The sequence below is a fragment of the Polyodon spathula genome, chromosome 6 (genome assembly GCF_017654505.1).
Source record: "Polyodon spathula isolate WHYD16114869_AA chromosome 6, ASM1765450v1, whole genome shotgun sequence".
Classification (NCBI taxonomy): Eukaryota; Metazoa; Chordata; class Actinopteri; order Acipenseriformes; family Polyodontidae; genus Polyodon; species Polyodon spathula.
In genome coordinates, this window is record NC_054539.1 from 2,012,541 (window position 1) to 2,034,653 (window position 22,113).

Below are 22,113 nucleotides of genomic sequence, written 5' to 3' on the forward strand. Positions count from 1 at the left end.
TATATAGGCTCAGTCCTAAATTGCACATTTCAAGTCTGGCTTTTTCTAATATTAATATTCATTCCTTTTGGACGCTGTACAAATTCTGGGAAACATCTCAAGTGACAGTTTAAAGTAGTTTTCCATAAAACCTCCAGATCACAGAAATTTTAGATATGATTACTAAAACTGACCCATTCACTCTTTGTGTAGTTTTCCACCTCATGTAATATATTTCAAGCACCAGTTGTTCTAGCACCTCCCCTTGTCATGCATTTAATAGCTAGTGCAATTACATAGAGTACCAACATCTACATATTTAAGAAAATACCCAACTACACCATACAAGCATTGGCTGAACTAATATTAATAAAACAAAGTAAAGAACTTATACATCTGTTCATAAAACCATCCATAGATATTTTAACCTGCATAATTTCATCATGAATAGGGTGTTTATTAAAATGCACTACTATGACTGCTTCTTGTGATTCTTTCTTTAATTAATGTATTTGTTATTGTTGCTTGAATGTTAAGTGTAGGTGTCTCGTACACAGTGACAGTCTGAGAAGCGATTCCGCCCTGCTCTGTGAGAGAATGTTTAGATCATCTGTAGTCCCAGGCTACAGCCCCCAGCTATTTCTCATTACTCACTGCTAACTAATGAGCAGTCAGAAGGCTAATCCTTTTGCAGAGCGTTTCCGTGAGACAATTGTAGCCCTCTTGAGCTCTATTTACCATCTCGCAGTTGGGTTTTATGCAACCCTTTTTGGGCATCGACTATGCTGAGTTCATTATGTCAGTAAGTTACTCAAGAATCTGTGGACGGGTTTAAAATAATCAGGAGATGGAGCTCTCCTTCAGGGCTCAAGTAGTGTAGTCACGGTTTGTCTAAACTGCCGTTTATTAGAAAACTAAGCAAAAGGATCCTGGGAAATGTGTGTACTTTCATTGAAGCCTCTTAACTGTATCTTTTTTATATCAGAACCAAGTCAAAATTATTCTACTACCGTGTTATTGTACCTGTAATTGACCATCAGAGGCTTAATTGACACCCACTGTGCATCTTTAGGTACCCCAAGGTAAGATAAATTTACATGCATTATATACAGAATCACACATAAGGGAGAAATATCTTGTAACTTATATAACTTGCTGTGTCTTCAATACCTTCTAACTGGGTAGTTATTTAGTAAATTGACTTCGATGTTACCCCAAATATCTTGAATTATTTTAATTAAAAATCAAAACAAAACAAGATAAATGTTTTTGACAAAGAAATGTTATATATATATATATATTTGCATTAGTACTTGTCTTCGCAATAGCAGATATTTTACATTGAAAGGTTCAAATTACAGCTATTCATGCTTTCATCTACCTGCTAGGCTGGCAGGCTTTCTGTTACCTTGGTAACTGAGCACCACTCCTAATGATGTCATCTTTCAGTAGTAGGCCTCTATAAAAGAGCAGTGTGTGGAGTGAATGCCATTTTCCACTCCTCAAGCACTCCTGACTGGATCTGTGTCCTGACAGATTGGCAGTTGGCCTGGATGTTTGCCAAGAATGTGTCCCGCTAGAAACTCCAGCCATGAGCAACACTGGTGTTTTAAATAAAGAATTGATAGGCCAGTTTCAACTTGTTCTCAACATGGAGCTTAAGAAACAAATCCCTGAATAGATGTTCTGGTTCTAAGACCAAGTAGAGAGTGATCGGATCTCCTACCCGCATATTCAAGGAGAACCTAGAAACTAAGGGCAAGGTTTAAACTTCATGGAAGCCAGTAGAGATCAAGGAAGCTTAGGAAGCATGAAGTCATTTTTTCAGGAACAGTGGCTTGAAATCTGGTTCCAGGAGACCAGGAGGCCTAGTTTGAGGCAACTTCGCTGTATTGAACTCCAAGTCTTCCCTGGTGTGCCGTGCAGCGGCCTGAAACCAAGTTCAAAACCTCAAAGTGAGTTTGTGTTCCCTCAGCTTAAGGTACATCATTAATAATGGAGATTTAATACTGACTGCGTTAGATTTTTAGCTTGGCAAAGAATAGTGAGAATAAATACCCATGTTTACATCACACAATAGTGATGCCAATTGTTAACAAAATCCAGTGGTCTTGGTGCACACCTGCTTTGACAAGAGAGAAGTGTTTCCACACATTTTCATACTTCACTAAAGCACATTTGTGGATCAACCCCTATTGTCTACCTGTGACAAAAGAAACAGTAGTTGATTTCAGTAATAAGCTGGAGACATCAGTAATGGAGAGAGGAGAGAAGGAAGAGAGAGCATGAGTGTACAATACTGGGTTTGTAGCAGGAAAGCGTAGAATAATGTCAATTTTACTCCAAAAGAAAGAGGAGAAACCATGATGGAGGATGAATGGGAGATGGATTTATCAATGGCTGGATACAGGATTTGATCAATGGTTTTGAAGTGAATATTTGGTTTACCGTGTCCCATGGATATGATTTCAGAGAAGTACTTCACTCTGGCTGCAGCGTGCATGCACCTGTAGCTACTGAGGTGATCGTTCCAAATCTCTCTGTGAACCATTAGTCCAGACGAACTCCATCTGCGCTCATAGACTTAAGCAGTCAAAGTTCGAGGGTATACCATGGACAGTTGTTCTGGTTGTAAGAGGGGCAACTGTGTCGACGATCTGAGTAAGGGTGGAGTTGTAGAGGGACATCGCATCATCGACTGGAGATGGAAGAATACCAGTCACATTCCGAGAATAACAAACAAGACATTGAGGACCCAGGAAACAAAGAACTGTCAGACACAGAAATAGTGAAAATCGTATTAATGCATTGGACAAGCAGACCAGGAAAGCAGCAGCAGTGAGGGTGAAGACAATAACAAGCCAACAGATGCTGAAGCCGTAGACTCATTCTAACAGTGCATGCAATGGATGGAAAACTAACGTGAGACTGACCCACTACATCTGCTTCTACTGTGACATCTGCAGGGGAAAGCCATGAAAATAGCCAACTCAAAATAAAAAAGCAAAGTAATGGACAAAGACTAAAAATGAAAGCTAAGTAACTTTTTTCTTTGTTCACAATTGTAATATAGGACCTCACGTTGCTAAAGTTTCTCTGTGACAGTACAGTGTAGTTTACTGCATTCAGTTCACAGCAGTCTATTGTTTTGTTTGGAATTGTTACAGTAATAATACTGTACTTTACATTGCTTAACCTAAACTTTTTTGTATGTACTGTACCTATTTTATTTACACTATTGTTATGTTTGGAATCGTTAATAACAATTCATACATTGCCTAGCTTTGCTTAACATTGCTCCGATGTACAATTGGTAGAGTGACTTGTTCCCTCACATAACCGAAACCCCATTAACCCAAAAGTGCCCCCTAGATTTTCAGATAAACAAGGTTATACTGTAATTTATATATACATGATTTGTATAAGTAAATTTATATAAATGTATGTAATTTATATAAGTATATCTGATCTCTACTGGTTTCCAAAGACATTTGGCGTACAACCTTATTTCTCTTCATGTTACCAAATAATAACAAACTCCCCTAATAAGAGCTTGAGGCTGTGTTCCCAAGATGAGGTTGCTGATGTTAACTTGCTAACAGTGAGGCACTCTGATGACAGGCTTCATCCCACTCCAGCAGGAGCGAGGAACAAACATGCTAGATGAGTATTCTAGTATAACAAGGTGTTGATTTAACAAGCTCTTTACAGGCCAAGTATAAAGGCGCCCTCGGGACTGCAGGACGAGTGGGGAAGAGGGGCTTGTTGAATTCAAATAAAGCAGGTAATGCTGGATTCCCACAGAAATGGAGTCCAAACAAGGCACAGAAGGTTGCGAATGGAGGAGGGACATTGTAGAGAAAGTCCATCTATTTCTCAAAGCAAGATGTAATCAAGAGCCTTTGATATATCCATTGCAGGCTCACAGTTGAAAGGTTCACAGTTGAAAGGTCCCTACTGTCATAGACTAATTGCTAAGCATTATCATCCTTCACCTTGATAAGCATTTCAGGTTCATGGAAAAACTAATGGAAGCCAATATTATCCCCAAAGCATATCCAAAGTGTTTCTAACCAATAGATGAGCAAGGCTTCATTACAAGTAACAAGGTAATACCCTCCTGACATAAAATAAATGAGCCCTTCCTGATTTTCTTACCATCACATAAATCAACCCAATGCTCTCTATCTGATAATCAATTCAAACATTCTTAATTGAAGTGAAAGCCAGATGTGCACTTAAAAGTGAATTTCATCATTTTGAATGAAGTGCTTGTTCATTTCATGGACACAATGGCATTGAGCAAACCCTCCACGAGTAATAAACGAAAGTATGAGGCTTTAAGACTGAGCGGGAGGAAGAGTTTGATTTCACTGAAAACAATGGAAACCCTCTGTGTCTCATCTGCAACAAGGTGAGCAGCCTCAGATGTCATTATGAAACAAATCACAACCCATGTTCATCTGAATATCGTCTTGAATCAGTGCTCCTTGGCTTTCAGTAAAGCAGCTGATGTAAGGCCTCAGACAGTTTCGTATGGCGTGGATAGGGCTCTTAGTTTCTCGTGCCTGTTCTTGGTCAAGTGATGTCCTTTTAAAGTTATATTGAGCCGACTTAATTTCTTAGTTGGAAAAGCAACTGATTGTGAAACAAGGTCACTTGTTTTTTCTCCTGTAACTTGAATGAGTCTTTGATTCTGTTTCATTGATAATGTGAAAATACAAAAACAAAAAACAAAAATACAAACTAAACACTAAAAGCGACTTCAGTTAAATTGCTTTTCATGGATATAAAATCTTAATGACTCGTTGCAAAAATGTTATAACTTGATTTACAAATAATAGTTACCTCTTAATTACTTTAATTAAATCAATTTAACTTCACTCAAGGTTTGCGTTCGGTTTGAATGAAAACAAAAAAAAAAAAAAAAAAAAACAAACAAAAAAAAAAAAAAAAAAAAAAAAAAAAAAAAAAAAAAAACAAAAAAAAAAATAAACAACTTTAGTGTAAATGTTTTTTATCATATAGTTCCAAAATGCTGATTTTTAATTAGTCCTTTTATTATAAATTGTCTCATATTATATAAGGAGCTGCCTTTTTAATATATATATATATATATATATATATATATATATATATATATATATATATATATATATATATATATTTAAATTGTAAATATTGTCAATGAAATAGAATCCCAGTCTCAATCAAGTTACGGGACTAAAAACTAAAGTTATCTTGTTTCAATATCAGCACTTTTCCAAGAGTTTCATTTAACAGAGTCAGATAAAAACACACACACACACACACACACACACACACACACACACACACACACACACACACACACACATCACGTTATCAAAAATAAAAAACAGAAAACGAAGAGCTCTAGGCTAGGAAAATCTCTCATGCGAAACAATCTTATTCAGATGAATGAATCTTTTTATAAAACTGGAGTGTAGGCATTAGACTAGAGAATGCATGTTTAAATGTATTGCAGGTCTAAAATGTATATTATAGTTACATATCTTGCGTCTCATCAGGAGCAGGTACTGTATTCCCTTTCAAAATAAAACATAAAGAAAAATACCGAGCATTCAAAGGGAAGTGCTTGTCAAAAAGTATCCTTACAAAAATGTTTGGTGTAATCAGGGCAGTTATATATTTTATGTATTTTGTATTATATGTATTTTGCTTCATAATAAGTGAATATATTTGATTTAAAGTGTGTATAAACAGAAATAATGGAAACATGCCACAGTGCTACATTTACAGTTCAATACGTTGTAGATCTGCACTGCAATACAAATTACACAGGCACTGCAGGCTCTGCAGTGTTCTTGTTCTTGTGTATTATGCTGCCATCAAGAGATAACGACTGCCGTACTGCACAGAGTTAGAGCGAGAACGTGTTATAATGTTGGAGAGAATGAAAGCGATGCTAGTATTTAAAACGTCTTGCTCGCAAACATGTTACAGTGTGTGTCTTGCAGCATTGGACCACATGGAAATGTTGGTATGCAGCTCATAGGATCAGGAAGTTTGGCCACCCCTGATACATGTATAGATTAAGAAGTACCGTGCTTTTTGCATTGTAAGCACAGTGTGTAAAATGCACTGGGTTAAACCTGTTGTATAACGTGTACCTGTGGTCCATGGGACAATATACATTTCCTATTTAGAACACTATAACCCAAGTATACTGTGTACCGCTACGATTTGTGCAAGTTGTATTAATTAAATTCTAGCTCTAGGTTTTAGGTGTCTCGTGCATTACAGAACCCATTACTACCAGTGTTCCCAGAAGCTTATTGGTTATCATCATGTGTCCCAATCTCCAGATTTATTGCTCTGAAGCCATTTTTTTCCACAACAGCAGCAAGTCGACACCTGACAAGTGTAGATTGCCTGTAGGTGCTTGACAGGCTATCTTAGTATCTTTGACTGTTGCTGCAGCACTAAAAGTAGCACGTTTCACAGTTTACCATGCTATTTCCATGCTTCACTATGAGATACATATTATAGGGGTTACCTGCCACATTATACTTTTAGAACAGCTGGAGTTTTTACAAACCTCATGTTCTTTTATACTGCCTATTCCTATTATACAGTCCTTTATACTGCTATGTTAGTTTTGTTTATTTGGGGATTTTTTTATTTGGGGTATCTTTCCTGGATACTGTTTCAATTAGGATCTTGCTCTGTGCAGAATAATCCCGGAGCTCCTTGCCAACAATTTCAATGTTGTATCTGTTGGAAGGCCGTGCAGTCGGATTAGGAGATACACAGGAAATTCCAGCAAGCAACCCAGATCTCTTACAAAGCCATTTGTGTCAAACAGAGCTCGGAACTCTAATTCAGACAACTAACACAAATTCAAAGAATATGTTAATGGATAGTTTTTAAGTACAGTACACATGTGCCTCAAGGTTTTGGGCAATATCCTGTATTGTAGGTTGAGTTGCAGATACATAGGTGATAGCTTTCAAGATTTACAAGAGAGATACATTTGATGAATTCACATTTAATATATAAAACTCAAAGTTGACTCTTCATAACAGTCATGGATGGTTTCTGCATGCTGCAATGACCACCCCTATCTCCCTGTGCAAGTCATTTTGTAAATGCAGTGCGTGTGTGGAGTGCAACGATGCAGTCATAGATTTTTGAGTTAGCTAAGGCCAAGATCCTGAGAACAAAACTCTGAAGACAGTGACCCCATCCCACCCTCCAACATGAAGACAGAACCTCTTTGGATAGGAAGTTACATGCTCAGGACTATCCTGTATATTTTTCTTTAATCATTGTTTGTATAAAACATAACTCAACTTAGTTCCAGCCTAATTCACATCAGATCTCTGAGGAATATAAATAGAAATAATATTTTCTTGGAAAAAAAACAATAAACAGGAATATCTTGCAATAGCTAAGAAGGTGGACGTCATGCTATCTCAGTTTTCGTGAAGGTTGGTAGCATTGGTGCGGGTTTCCTTATGTGGTTTCTGCAATTCATTTCAGCTGCTCAAATGTTTAGCTCGGTATATATTACAATGGTCTTCAGGGAGCGTTTCTGTTCTCACAAGAACAGAATCTAATAAACAGCGAGAGCAATGAAGTGAGTTCAAACCAGTACAGTACACGGACAAACAAATGTACCAACTGCAGATATTTTAACAGGATGGCTCCAGTGAGCTGAAGCGTCTCAGTTTTCGAAGGTCTATACTGGGGAGGGGAGAAGAAAACTGGAGGAATCCAGCCAGGCCACACCTTTGACCTGTATTTTGTATTGGTATGTGAATAGGACATCAGGGTTCACAACCCTGATCTTCTGCAAAAGAGCGCCATGGGATTTTGTCCCCTTGAGTAGACACAAGGTCGGTTTAACATCAGACACTAACAGAAGTATCTCAGTACAGATGAACCTGGAGAGCGGGGCTTGACCCTCAGTCTCTATATACCTCTGTATAACGAGATACACACTCATGTGCCTTTCCAGCAGTTTTTCACAAGCCTGCCCATAGCATGAAGACCAAAACCCAGATGGTCATTAAGTGTCATTACATTTCATCCTGCTGTTTCACACTGAGTTAACAGAGTAGGGGTGTCATTCCTTACATTATGTACAATATACTATGATGGGCTGCTCCATGATCTCTGCTGTTTTATCTAATTTAAGAAAGCATTTGTCTCTAGTGCACAGGATCCAATCCTTGTCTCCTCTAGTCTTTATATTACATGACAGTTATTGAGGTTGAATATTACTATGGTCATGTTATCTTCTTGCATAGTGATGCCAAAGGATCGGTCTCCTTCTTACACTTACTCTATAGTAAATCATGTGAGGACCACAATATAAGAAGCAGCTGTTGGTGAATGTGTCAAAGATTTGAAAAATTACCGACATAATAAAGATCTTCAAGGAAGCTGGTCGGAAAGTTTTTCAATTAGAAGCTAATTGTGACGTGCGCTTCAGAAGACAAACTACTTGAGTCACAAGCACGCCCATAAATCACTGGTCCTGCTGCAACAGATGAATTACTGCACCTAATTGGGCAGAAATGAACTCTGGGCAGGAGTTTCTCATCTATTCTCTTGTAATAGCTTTGCCTGAGGAGTGGGTACAGTACTTAGATGCTTGCAGATTAGTTTTGCAATTAAGTATTCTGGAAATATTTTGTTTCATTAATTCAATAGTTCATTTCAAATTTTTCTGGTTTCTTTTGTTTATAAAAATCTGGCGCATTTATTTTGCAAAGCCAGTGCCCCTGAGATGCCGCCTGTCATTTGTTTGGTGAATGTTGTTTCTAGTGAGTATTATCTCTTCTAAAGCATGGTTTTATTTTCCTTCTCTTCCAATGTGGTTTGTGCATATCACACAGTGCCATAAGTTGGCCACATGTTGCAATCGCAGCAGGGTCTGACTTCTCTGCCACAGATGTACTCACTTTAGATTCACAAGGACCCCAAGAATGTATACCGGGAACTCAAAACTCCTTTTTCCTCTCTGAACGGGTTATTATATGATGTATATTAATTTAGTATTTCTGTATTTAACTAGTTTCATTTTAAGTCTCTGAAATATTTAAAATTTAAAGAAAAATCCCAACCATCAAACTAAGAGCCTTGTGCTTTGTTTTCGGCTTACCTTGCCAGGGTTCACCAGCACTCCCCCCTGTATCAAATTCATTAACATCTGAGCTTGACAATGCTCACTATACCCCAGCAGAGCGCATGACAATTCAACAGTTTTCCATTAGATCTTTGCATTTGGGAGTTTCATGTAATCAAACTGTATAATATGTTGGTTTCTTTCTACAAAACTATGAATGACTACATGATTTGTCAGGTTTAGAAGTAAAAACAAAATGGTCTCAATTAGTTTAAGGTTTATAACCCACCTATTCTCATCCCACTTATTCTTTTAATGCAAAAGCAGGGTGTGTGTGTGTGTGTGTGTGTGTGTGTGTGAGTGGTTTCTTTATATAGATGACACTTAATAGCAGTAATTAAAAATGAAAGTGCATGAGAGGTAACAATCATGAAACATTGAAGTGTCACCTACCATGACTCCACTTCATTTCTCTTCCAATTTACAGTGCAACAAAGTGACATGATGCTTGATCAGATATGCAATACCTTCCTTCGCCATAATCATTAAACCCCAGTAACTGTTATAACCAGATCTGTTGTTGTCATCTAATTATCTGTCAACTAGAACAAATTAAAACACAATCGAAGTAGGATGCAACCTTACAATGTGTGACACAGCCACCTACCTGAATACCAATTGTGTGTGGTGCATGAAATAAGATTTTTTTTTTTTTTTTGCCCTGTCAGTAAAACAAACTAATGCTGTCAGTAACAATAATTAAGAGTAAGTCAATCCTTAGCTGAGGGTGTGTTATCCTTCCCCTTTTGTAACTAAAACCTAAGAGGGACCCCGGTGAGCAACAGCATAGTGCACTAACCTGAGGCAGGTCCAGGGTTCAGCCACAGAAATGTGTGACGTCAACACTTCACAAGGACTAGAGCCGCTCGGGCTGGATTGTTGTGACACTTGGACATGACTCTGGATCCCTCTTTCAGTCAGAGCATGGAGACCTGTCAGGGAGAAATCCTCGCTCATACGCAATACCAGCAGCAACATGGTCCCAGCAGTACAGCAATTCCAGTCTCAAGTAAAGAGTGCTGTGCTATGTCAGTAGCTCATTAGATGCATTCCTATGGTCCTCAGAATGGAACGTGAAACAGAGAATAAACAATGATTTGTTTAAGTAGATGTGAGTCTAATCAGTTCACTAGTGTGCATAATTGACCATGATCTATTAAGGAAGACAAGGAACATCAAGACTTATTTGAGGTTTACACCCCCCCCTCCCCCCCCCCCCCCCCCAATTACCCCATTGAGAGAGGTGTCAATAGGTGTCATCACAATCAACTTTCCTGGAGTTCCTGGATTCTATCTGTAGATCATTTTAGCAGCCAGTGTTTTTAGATGCTACTAAATCCTGTTTTAAGCGAAATGTTAAAGTTTTCACAAAGATGTCCAGGATGCCAGTTTATGATTCATTTTGCATACGGTATCTGAAGATGGTTTATATCATATATATTCACTGTGATTTTATTAGAAGTGAATGTGTGGTGAATATTCAAACCCTTTAGTATTTAAAAACAGCAATGGCAGTGTTCCATTCCACCTATAGAGGCTTTATAACTGATAGCACAGCACTCCTCCTTCAACTGTCAGCTACAGTAGCAGAGCCACCTTTAATCAGCTTTGTGTGCCCCTGGATGCCACACTGTAGCAAACACTGCAGACCTAATCCATTGTTTCCACTGGTACAGGGTGGAGGGACCTGGTGATAAGCAGCTCTTGAGCAGTGAAGAATCCCTCCTGGCTTTGTTATCGTTATAAAGCGCTATTGATAAGCCTGACAAATGGTGCTGACTGACACCTGAATACCTGCAGGCCTTTTCCTGGCACCACCCCCCCAACCAGGTTGACCATCTTTCACAGCACCTTCGTCAGCACCCCAGTGGGGGAGGAGTGCACAGCAGTGCACAGACTCATTCATGTTAATCTAGCCTGGGTTATAGAACTTGTTTCTGTGTTCTGCAGCGCTTGAGACTAGTCTAGAACTGTAGGGTTAATAAATAATAACAGTCACCTTTAAAATGTATTCACTGATATTATACTAGTCAGTAAGCATGACAAACGGTTTTTATTAGAGGCTGGGAGTATTTTTTATTTGTGGCTGCAGGGAAGCAACGTGTTAAGCTGACATTAATGAGCTGTTATTCAACGTGACCATTTTGTTCTTCAAGGGACTACATTGCTCTTAATATATGGTACCTTATATTTCAGGCAACGTATCATGCCAGTGAAATGAGCCGTTTCAGCCTGCCAGCGAGCTCATCATAGTAAGTGTAATTTAATCAAGGGCCCGAGACAGCAGAAGCTTTGGCCACAAACCTCATGTAAATCCCTAGATCTTTTGCCTGTAAAAAAAATGCTTCTGTAGTATATTAATATTTTTTGTATGCCTCTGAAATTGTGTGTCAAGTTTTGCCCTCTTTCAGACACAGATTCATATACATTTTGAGAAGGCGTTGAATGGTGCTCATCCATACATCAGTGAGCACTTATACAGGAGCTCTCCTCCACGCAGCTACATTTTCTCTTGGGCTAGTATTAGGTTCATTCTAAAACTTCAGTTTTTGTATTTGCTGCAGGCAGACTTAGCTAAATGACGTGACCACTGGTTATGCAGCAGATTTGAATCTGCATACCCAGTGGCACTGCATGAACATCTGTACAAACATACAGCTTATTTAGTGTGTGTACATCAAATAGAAAGCAAATAGAAAAAGTTAATTAAAGCATATAAATAATATTTTTCATTTGCTGTTCAGGTTTTTATTTTTGATAGGTATATTTCCCAAAACAATATGTTGACACCTGGAAGGAACCCCTTTCTCCGCAGTTGAGAATGTAATATTATGTCCCCCCACTGCACATTATCTCAGGAGAACTGAAGGTCAGTGGGGGTCCTCCGACCTCAAGGCAATTGCCTCGACAGAGGATGTCAGCCAACTACCAGCCCCTAGAGGTCAAAATCCAGCACTGCATGTTACTGTTTGAGCTCACCAGGTGTTTAGCCAGTAGGATCGCTGTAGCTCAAGTAAAGTGACTCTTAATTTTAATGAATTCCGCCACAGAACAGGGAAATACTGTATAGTAAAAGGCGGGTGCTGTATTTTTTGATCAGATCCACGCCTTAGTTTATAAGTTTCCCTGTGGAATTATTCACAGTATCAGTGTTGGAGATGAGGGGGTTAAAACATGGGGAAAATATTTTTTAAAACTATGCAGTGTGGGGTGTTTTGTATATTGAGAACATTGAAAGTGCTGTTATTGCAGTCAGACCTTTGTAGAGATCTTTTAATAACTTCTGCTATCAGAACGCCTGTAAAGAAAAAGCAAACAGAATCCTCCCAGGGACCCGGGAGCTGCCACTCACAATTAGACTCCGGCGTTTCAGATAGTACTAAACATCTTGGAGACAGGAAGAGGCCTGAGGTGCAAGACACTGTTTGCAAGGCAGCAGAAATACTGAAGGTCTGAAATGCTTTCGGCTGCATGCAGCACCGCCCCTTCATTAGCCCGCCCTTTATACCAGAGTCTATTAAAGGGTGGCCTTGTCCTGCTTGCCCCATAAATCCATTATGTTAGCACAGGCCTGTAACTGTGACTCCTGACTATACTGTTATAAAGGGGCAACACTATATAATATAATATGTATATCTTTCTAACATACAGAACCACCCACCCACTACCTTGCACTTTTCAAACACTGAGAAATCATTGCTTCTGGTCATTAACAGCTAACTGATCTAGGCCTTATATAACAGGCAGTCACTCACCTGGCACACACACACACTGCCTAGTTCTATTCTCAAACAAGTTCCGATATTTATAACAAAAAAAATATTACTTTTCCAACTTCGTAGGTAATCTTGTGATCTCTGAAATAAGTAATATAATTTTGCCTTCATAATATTTGCCTAGCCATATAATCATTTAAAATGTCTTATTTGTCTATCTCAAACGCAGAGAGTGCGAGAGGGGGAGAAAAGGGCTATTATAATATAGTTACTCCAGTAGTCCACACACACATTTTCTATATAAATGTTAATGAATTTCATATCTTAGCGCCGGTTAGGTAAATTCGTTCCCCGTTGCCTTCTCTAATCAGCAGTTTATGCAGTAGTCAATATTTTTAATTTGCGTATCTGTGTATTTTTATAAGCTCTGTTAATAAAGTCTATACCCAGTGGAAAGCCCCTGCTTACCTGCCCCGAGGCAGCACCACTGTGTTTGCAGAAGAGGTGATACAATCTGCTTGTTGTCAAGCTTCCTTCTCCCAGGGCGGGGAGAGGGTATATTACACACAGTGCTCACTCAACAAAGGAGGAAGCCATACCATCACAGAGTCTTAAAGACCTGGCCTCAAATCAGGCTGCATTTCTTCTTTCGTTTATCTCTGAGCTGCTACTACTACTACAGAGCAATACCTCAAACAAATCACGGTTTTAATTATTTACAGTAAGCAAGCCTGTGCTCTCTATTAAATAGCAAGCCCCCCCAAACAAGGCTGACTATAATAATAACCACATCAAATCACTGCTTGATCCATATTACTGCCCCAGGCCTCCCCTGACACCCCAGCGTTGTTCAAACTTCATTTTGATATTTACCACTTACTTGTATCACTTAAGGGCTGTCAGCTTTCATAACACATCATGGAACGGATGCTTTTATTAATCTCTACCCCATAAAAATAAAGTGCTGCACACACACAGCCTGGGCTATTTTGCTATAGTTTGCCTAATGCGCTCACTATAGACAGGCAAAGCAATTAGCTTTCATCTGATCTAACAGAGATAAGGGGTGTTCTGTTGACTGCTGCATGTAAATGAAGTTGAGCTGAAACATGCCGACAAGCTGAAAGAGTTGAGCTACATCACTTTTTTGACACCGAAAGTGCAAATGCAAACGTTGATGAATATTAAGTTACTGCTGAATTGACTTTATTCTTCATTTTCTATTTAGATGTCTTTTTGAAATTGGTGCCAATAAAAACAAAAGTTCCATGTCAACATCTATTTCAAAGCTAAAGTGAGCTAAAAAAAAAAAAAAAAAAAAAAAAAGCTTTTACTGTTCATTGAGAGTTCTGAGCTTCAGCCCTGTGATGTGTGGCTGCCAGGCCACCTTTACACAATGCCTCGTTTCCTTCTCTGCTTCAACAGTTTGCCATGAGCAATGCAGTGCCTGCCACCTCTGATAAGCAGCTGTGTCACTCAGCACCTCAGCCTTTACCAAATGCTTTTGTTCCTTCTTCTTTAGGTAGCAACAGTGGCATCAAAACATAGCTAGACAGCTCCAGGACACATCTGTCATTACAAAGGGTTCAGATGGTTGTTTTGCAGAAGCCAAAAAAATAAAAAAAAAGCCCTCTGAATGCTGTCAGTTTTGTGGTGTTACTGTTACCCTTGGATCAAATGAGCATTTTGTGTAGGTGCCACTTCACACAAATATTAACCGACATTGAAAAAAGAAAGAAAAAGGAAAAAGAATGGTAGGAATGTTTGCTTTTCAGGTAGAGGAAGGGGTCCTTTCCAATAGAGAAATCCAAGCATTTTCAGTTATAAAAATAACGTGCCGAATTTGTACATTGTGCCCTAGTGCTACACCTAACCTTGTGTAAAGCAATCCCGCCCCCGTCCCAGAGTTGTTTGTGTGCTTCTCGAACCCTGACACTGTGTCGCTATGTTAAGGTGCCGCTGTAGGTTTTCCAGATACAGAACAAAGGTTTCGTTTTACCTTGACCCTGAGCCAGTGGCAGTCATGTAACTTAGTTTCCTTGTGACTGTGCTACAGGTGATCTAGATGACAAAGTCCCAGTAATCAGCAACATCTGCTGTTCCAAGGTAGCACTACCCAGCCCCCTTATCAGGTAGCATTCAGCCAGGACAATCCATGCAGCTACCTCTCCACCATTATATAGGCTGAAAAAGTATGTGTTGACTTTTAACAAGACGGACTGTAGTGAGTAAGAATTTGAAATGAGGGACACGGTACACACGTTTTTAGAAACCACATTACCTCCCATTGGAAATGGTTCAGTGAGTATACCATCATTTTGTATTTATTATGGAAGACGAGGTGTGCATGGAAATAACTTCAGATTGGAATTTATCTCTAAATATTAACTCAACCAGCTCTATGTATGAAGCAGGAACGTGCAGCACAAAAGTTGCGTAAACCAAATAAAATGCCCCATCAAGGGCTGCTAATAAAACCCTTTTCACACCTACCAAATACACCATCAGCTTATTAAAGTCCTTGTTTGACCTCAATTTCTGTAAGCTTTCCTGTATTTCATGCAGCACCAGGAAGGAAGCAGATATAAGACATACCTGTGACATGCCATCCATATGAAAGGAATGAAGATCTATGGCTCCCTCTCACTACACACAACAAGCCATCCAAAGAGCATTTCCTTATAAAACAGTAGTGTCTGTGCGTGTGTAACTTGCATTCTCACTAGTTTGGCCTGAAAACTTTTTCCGTCACTTTGCAGGTTGTCCAAAATGCATCACCAATGAATAGTAATGGAGAAATAAAAAAGTATGACTGGTGGTCTTTTTTACGGTTGTGAGTTTCTGTGTATTCTCTCGCCTGAAATGGGGAAGAGCACTAGCAAACAGCTAGCATTGCTGTAGTTGAGGCAGAACAGCAATGCTGCTAAACCTGCAGGCTGTGTCCCTCACCATTCACATGAGCACACCAAGCGAAAACATGAAAAAAATCAAGGCTCAGTTAAGTCCTTCTGAAAACTAGCTTAAAATGAACATGTTCAAGAATACATCACAATGCAGTGCATTGCATGACAAAGCGCGCGGCGTGGGCACGCAATTCTCATTCATTTTCCTGTCCTCCAGAAGTCTGCACCTCGGGGTGTACACTTTGTTTAAACAATGTTTTGATTTGGCTTTCCTTCATTTACAAATAAACAAATAAATAATGTAATCATTTATAACTCCTGCTGTACAGAAGAGGACGGTCTTTTTCGACAAACCAAGTCCCTCATTTACTTGGTATTTATACAATATTCTAAATGACTCCCTGCTTGTAGATCAGCTTGAGTAATATGTTTCAAGGGTGAGTGCCCCCTACTGAACCAGACACTGATGTTTCTCCCGATGACTGAACAGACCGTGCCCTGTCCAAATGGGAATGCATGAAAGCAGGTCTGTGGGTTCCTGCTTGGTACCTAAGGATATCAGGGTTAGAAATGTACAGCTCTCCAAACACACCGGTGCAATGCTAGCATGTAGAATGTATCACAGCACCTGCATGGTATAGTAAGATACACATTGATTGTGCATTTCACAAGGGGAATTGCAAAACCATAAGCTGGTGCTAAATTTTGTTTAGCAGATCTGTGCTTTTTACATGTGGTAGAACAATGTTCTATCAAGCAGCTAAAAATCATTATGGTTAAAGAACTGTAACAGCAGAATAATTCTGTATTTAGTCCATCTTTTAGGCAGCTTTAACACTTTCAATAAAGCCATATGTCAAACCAATATTTTGTTTAATCTAGTCCACCATAGTAGATCTATGACTTTACCGCTGGTAGTAGATACTGGTGGCAAAGCTTATTCTATAAAACTAACTAATTCTGTTACATTAAAATCAATTATTTTTCTCAAAAATACATGAAACATGAACAAGGTTACTTTCAAAACAACAGTCTCTGATTTGCATATGAAGTCTTGTATCATTATTTATGTATGTTTCTTTCAGAGGATCAGTTTTATGCAAATATCAGACACACTCAATTAGTGGTTAATGGGCTGGAGGCTAGGATCTTTATTTTAGCAGCGGTTGGCTAAATAAATATAAACAGAATAGATAATACAACAGGGGAATATGGGATTCATTCTGAAATTGCCTGATTAGTGCATTACTATCCTTCAATAATTGCCTTTGTGTTTTCCCTTGGCCCACAGTTTATTGGAGTCTGGCATCTGCACCTACCCACTGAGTGTGTCAATGAGGCAGTGCAGCTGGGGAGCCTTCAGGGAGCCAGCGCTTTGAATTCAGCTGGGGCAGCTTGTTAGACAAAAGCAATATATACCAGCTATGGAAATCACTGCACTCATCTTCCACTGGCTCCAATTTACTGACTGCACTCCAGGTACTTCTACTACTACTACTTTCAATTTGTTTGCAGAGACAATTTAGGATGTGATAACGATTACATTACTTCCTGCAGATATTTTGAAAAAATTAAATAAAAGCTATACATGGTATTTTATATGTTTTGTGCAGATTGTATGCATTTACACTTTAGTGAAAATATGTATGCTAAAAAATTTTTACAGCATGACATACTTATTACCAAACTTTATCCAACACAGCTACAGTATAACATATGTATGTAATTACACAATACCACTGCTGTACTACATGCATTTGTGTTGTAAAACATGTTTAGCAGAACATCCGTGGTTCACACACAACTATCAAAGACGTTGATACCACTTCTTAAGTTCACACATTTTAAATACCAAAGTATTTTTGTATGGTGAAAAACTGCCATATTAATGTTATCAGACCCCCTTACATCAACACCTAATACAAGATCACCTTGGCAGCACGTGCAGCAATGCACTGTGTTTGCTTCTGAGGCTGGACTGTAAACCCAATGCTCCAGAGTGTGGCAAAGTATTGAATATGTAATACACCAATGGAAATATAAAAGGTTAAACCTATTTCCTTTTTTTTTTTTAAACAAAACGTTTAGGTCAATAAAAACAGACCAGAATATCAATTATCTTGGCATTTGCAAACCACTGCTGTTTCTGGCTAGGGCAATATACAGTAACAGGGATAGGTTTCACATTTCTGATTTATCAAATCCAACCCAAAACCAAATGAATCGTCGTAACAACTGAAATTGTCCGCTGCAGGAGGCAATCGTTGAAAGCATTGTTATTTAGACACTGCCAGGCTGATAGGGTTATCCTTGCAAGGCCATTCACTCAGAGAACAAGAGTGCAACAGTGAAAACAAATTTGAAAACATTTCTTTACAACAGCACTTCAACACACATCTAATTCCAACTTAGAAAGTAATGATCGGAGGCAAAACATAAAAGGTGAATTAAACATTAAAAGAAAAGCCTAAACACTAAACAAATGATAGCCCTTGACTTATTCAATTGCAGCAGTTGATCAGGATGTAGCAGAACTCCCCAAAGCCAGACTGTATTTCTGAGTGAAATATGACAATCGGAAGTACAATCAATAATTCAGAGGAACTGGTTTAAAAAAAAAAAAATCGTCCACAATGAAAAAACAATTCAAGAGCCAATTAAAAGAAAAAGGACATTATTTTCATGAGATGTGGCAGTCTGGCACAGAGGTTACGTTAACAACCCAGTCCACACTTTTCTTCAGGGGGACCTTTATGCGCTGATCCCGCCCGCCCGCACGGTGCTCATGGTAACTGCCTTGATTTTGCACTATCATCACCACCTTTTAATTCCGACCTTTTCTTCAGTAGCAGTTTAGTTTGAAGCGATCCAAGATGCACTGCTCAGGCTCTTCAGTCAGAACTCTATCTCAAAACCCGTATGAGATCCAAGCTGATTCGGTCTCTGGCCACGTCCACGTTGAGCACCCTGACCTCCACCTTCTCCCCAGGGCCGAGTGCCAAGCTTCTCCGCCTCTCGTCACGGGGCAGCTTGGCCTCTGTGATGTATTTCTTATGGATCAGGCCTGATCGGCCCACTCCTATGTCCACAAAAGCTCCAAAAAGGGCAGCATTTTCCACTCTTCCTGTGAGCACAGTGCCCTGTTTCAGATCGTTTATTGAAACAATGCCTCGCTTGAAGTCAGGTGTGTCAAAACCTACAAGGAAAAAGAATTATGAAGAAAAACAAAAGGAGACGATGAAATCATTCATTAAATAGAATAAACAAATCCCCTGGGCCGGATGAGATCCTCCCGATAGTACTCAAAGAAATGAAAGAAGTTATTTACAAACCGCTAACCAAGATCATGCAACAGTCTCTTGACAGACTGGAGAATTGCAAACATAATACCAATCCACAAAAAGGAAAACAAAACTGAACCAGGTAACTACAGACCAATAAGCCCGACTTCCAGTATATGGAGAATTACCTATATGGTAACAATATCCTAGGAGACAGCATGGTTTTAGGAAAGGGAGATCGTGTCTACCTAACCTGCTTGATTTTTTTGAGGATGCAACATCGACCATGGATAATTGCAAAGTATATGACATTACATTTTATTATGTCACATGTTCCCATGTGTTTCTACAACTGTTTAAATATGGTGTATATATTGTTTTAATTATTATTATTATTATTTATTTTTTTTTTTTTTTTTACATCTTAACCACTTTTTTTCACTTTTTAAAATTGCAGTGCTCTCTGGCTGTTTCTATTATATAGCACCAAGATGGCCTCATGTATTTCTCAGAACTACATTTCCCATCATCCTCCTGCTCACTGGTAAATCCATTTCAGTTATGGTGCGTTGTTAAATTCACCGCTGCATGCACCGATGTAAAGCGGATTCGCCAAACCATTGTTAAATTCACCAGGAGTCTCTCAATGAACCGTTGTTAAATTCACCAGGAGTCTCTCAATGAAGTGTTGTTAAATTCACCAGGAGTCTCCCAATGACGCTGTTGTTAAATTCACCAGGAGTCTCTCAATGAAGCTTTGTTAAATTCACCAGGAGTCTCTCAATGACCTGTTGTTAAATTCACCAGGAGTCTCTCAATGAAGCTGTTGTTAAATTCACCAGGAGTCTCTCAATGAAGCTGTTGTTAAATTCACCAGGAGTCTCTCAATGAAGCTTTGTTAAATTCACCAGGAGTCTCTCAATGAACTGTTGTTAAATTCACCAGGAGTCTCTCAATGAAGCGTTGTTAAATTCACCAGGAGTCTCTCAATGAAGCGTTGTTAAATTCACCAGGAGTCTCTCAATGAAGCTGTTGTTAAATTCACCAGGAGTCTCTCAATGAACTGTTGTTAAATTCACCAGGAGTCTCTCAATGAAGCTGTTGTTAAATTCACCAGGAGTCTCTCAATGAAGCGTTGTTAAATTCACCAGGAGTCTCTCAATGAACTGTTGTTAAATTCACCAGGAGTCTCTCAATGAAGCTGTTGTTAAATTCACCAGGAGTCTCTCAATGAAGCTGTTGTTAAATTCACCAGGAGTCTCTCAATGAACTGTTGTTAAATTCACCAGGAGTCTCTCAATGAACTGTTGTTAAATTCACCAGGAGTCTCTCAATGAACTGTTGTTAAATTCACCAGGAGTCTCTCAATGAAGCGTTGTTAAATTCACCAGGAGTCTCTCAATGAACCGTTGTTAAATTCACCAGGAGTCTCTCAATGAAGCGTTGTTAAATTCACCAGGAGTCTCTCAATGAAGCGTTGTTAAACTCACCAGGAGTCTCTCAATGAACTGTTGTTAAACTCACCAGGAGTCTCTCAATGAAGCGTTGTTAAACTCACCAGGAGTCTCTCAATGAAGCGTTGTTAAACTCACCGGTGCATCACTGCTGAAGCAGCGGATTCACCGGGGTTGAGTTGGTGAACTGCAGCAAAACTAAAATGACTGCTCCCACTGTGGAAGTTTGTCTTGTACGGAGATATTCTTATCAATGTAACTGTAGATTCAGAGACGCAACATCCTTTGAAAATGGTATGTAGTTGTGTATTTTTAATATATAATAGTGCTAATAAACATATTGATAAACAATATAACATTTGTCAACTTATCCAGAGTAGCCGACTGCACTGGTGACGTACAGGAATTCAATATGAGAGAGAACAGATTTTTTTTTGTTTTATCATGTATGTTATCTGTCATTTTATACTTCAAACAAATATGTTACAAAGTTGCAAAAAGTGGGCAAACTGTATTTGAAAGTGCATCCATCAATATATCCATATGTATACATATTTACAGTTGCAGGCCAGCTGCTTTCTACATTTTAATGCAACAACAAGCTAGCTCCTAATTAGTTGGTTAAAGATAACTAGACCTTCGTCCCAATAAGCTTTCCGCTTGCACAGGTCAACCACAGCCTTGCATGCTGCAGCAGCAACCTTTCTATTATCATTATCAGCTATGGTGATGCACCAAACTGCTGTTAACTTCCCCGCACCGATGAGCACCAAGTGATGTTACTTCTGAAATGGCGATGCAGAGCACCGATGAATTTAACAACAAACCCTTACACATGTGAGCAGGAGGATGATGGGAAATGTAGTTTGAGAGGTCCACGTGAAGCCACCTTGGAGCCACCTTTATTGTGTTACATGGGATCACGTAACACAGTAAAATAAAAAAGGTCCTTATATACCCTTTAATGGTATAGTAAGCAAACTTGTTAAATTCGCAGACGACACAAAAATAGGAAGAATGGCAAACACTGTTGCAGCAGCAAAGGTCATTCAAAATGATCTAGACAACATTCAGAAAAAGATCTAGGAGTTTATGTTGACTCAGAAATGTCTTCATCTCGGCTCTGATATATAGTGAAAAGTGTTGAATTTAAATCAAGGGAAGTAATGTTAAAACTGTACAATGTGTTAGTAAGACCTCATCTAAAATATTGTGTTCAGTTCTGGTCACCTTGCTACAAAAAGGATTTTGCTGCTCTAGAAAGTGCAAAGAAGAGCGATCAGAATTAGTCCGGGTTTAAAAGGCAGACTAAACGAATTGAATCTGTTCAGTTTTGAACAAAGACGACTATGTGGCGATCTGATTCAAGCATTCAAAATTCTAAAAGGCATCGACCAGAAAAAAAGAAACCAGGGGTCACAAATGGAGAGTAGATAAAGGAGCATTCAGAACAGAAAATAGGAGGCACTTTTTTACACAGAGAATTGTGGGAGTCTGGAACCAACTCCCCTGCAATGTTGTTGAAACTGACTCCCTGGGATCCTTCAAGAAGCTGCTTGAGATTCTGGGTTCAATAAGATACTAACAACCAAACGACCAAGATGG

General features: G+C 39.0%; 1 protein-coding gene across 2 annotated transcripts in view; it reads right to left on the minus strand.

The window, feature by feature from the left end:
* Window positions 1–16,819: 16,819 nt before the first annotated feature.
* LOC121316680 (S1 RNA-binding domain-containing protein 1-like) overlaps window positions 16,820–22,113 on the minus strand; it is a 96,795-nt gene continuing 91,501 nt past the window's right edge. For both annotated transcript variants that reach the window (XM_041251736.1, XM_041251735.1), the window contains exon 21: window positions 16,820–18,969. In XM_041251736.1, coding sequence (XP_041107670.1) covers window positions 18,677–18,969 — 293 coding nt within the window. In that variant the 3' untranslated portion in view covers window positions 16,820–18,676. The remainder of the gene's footprint in view (window positions 18,970–22,113) is intronic.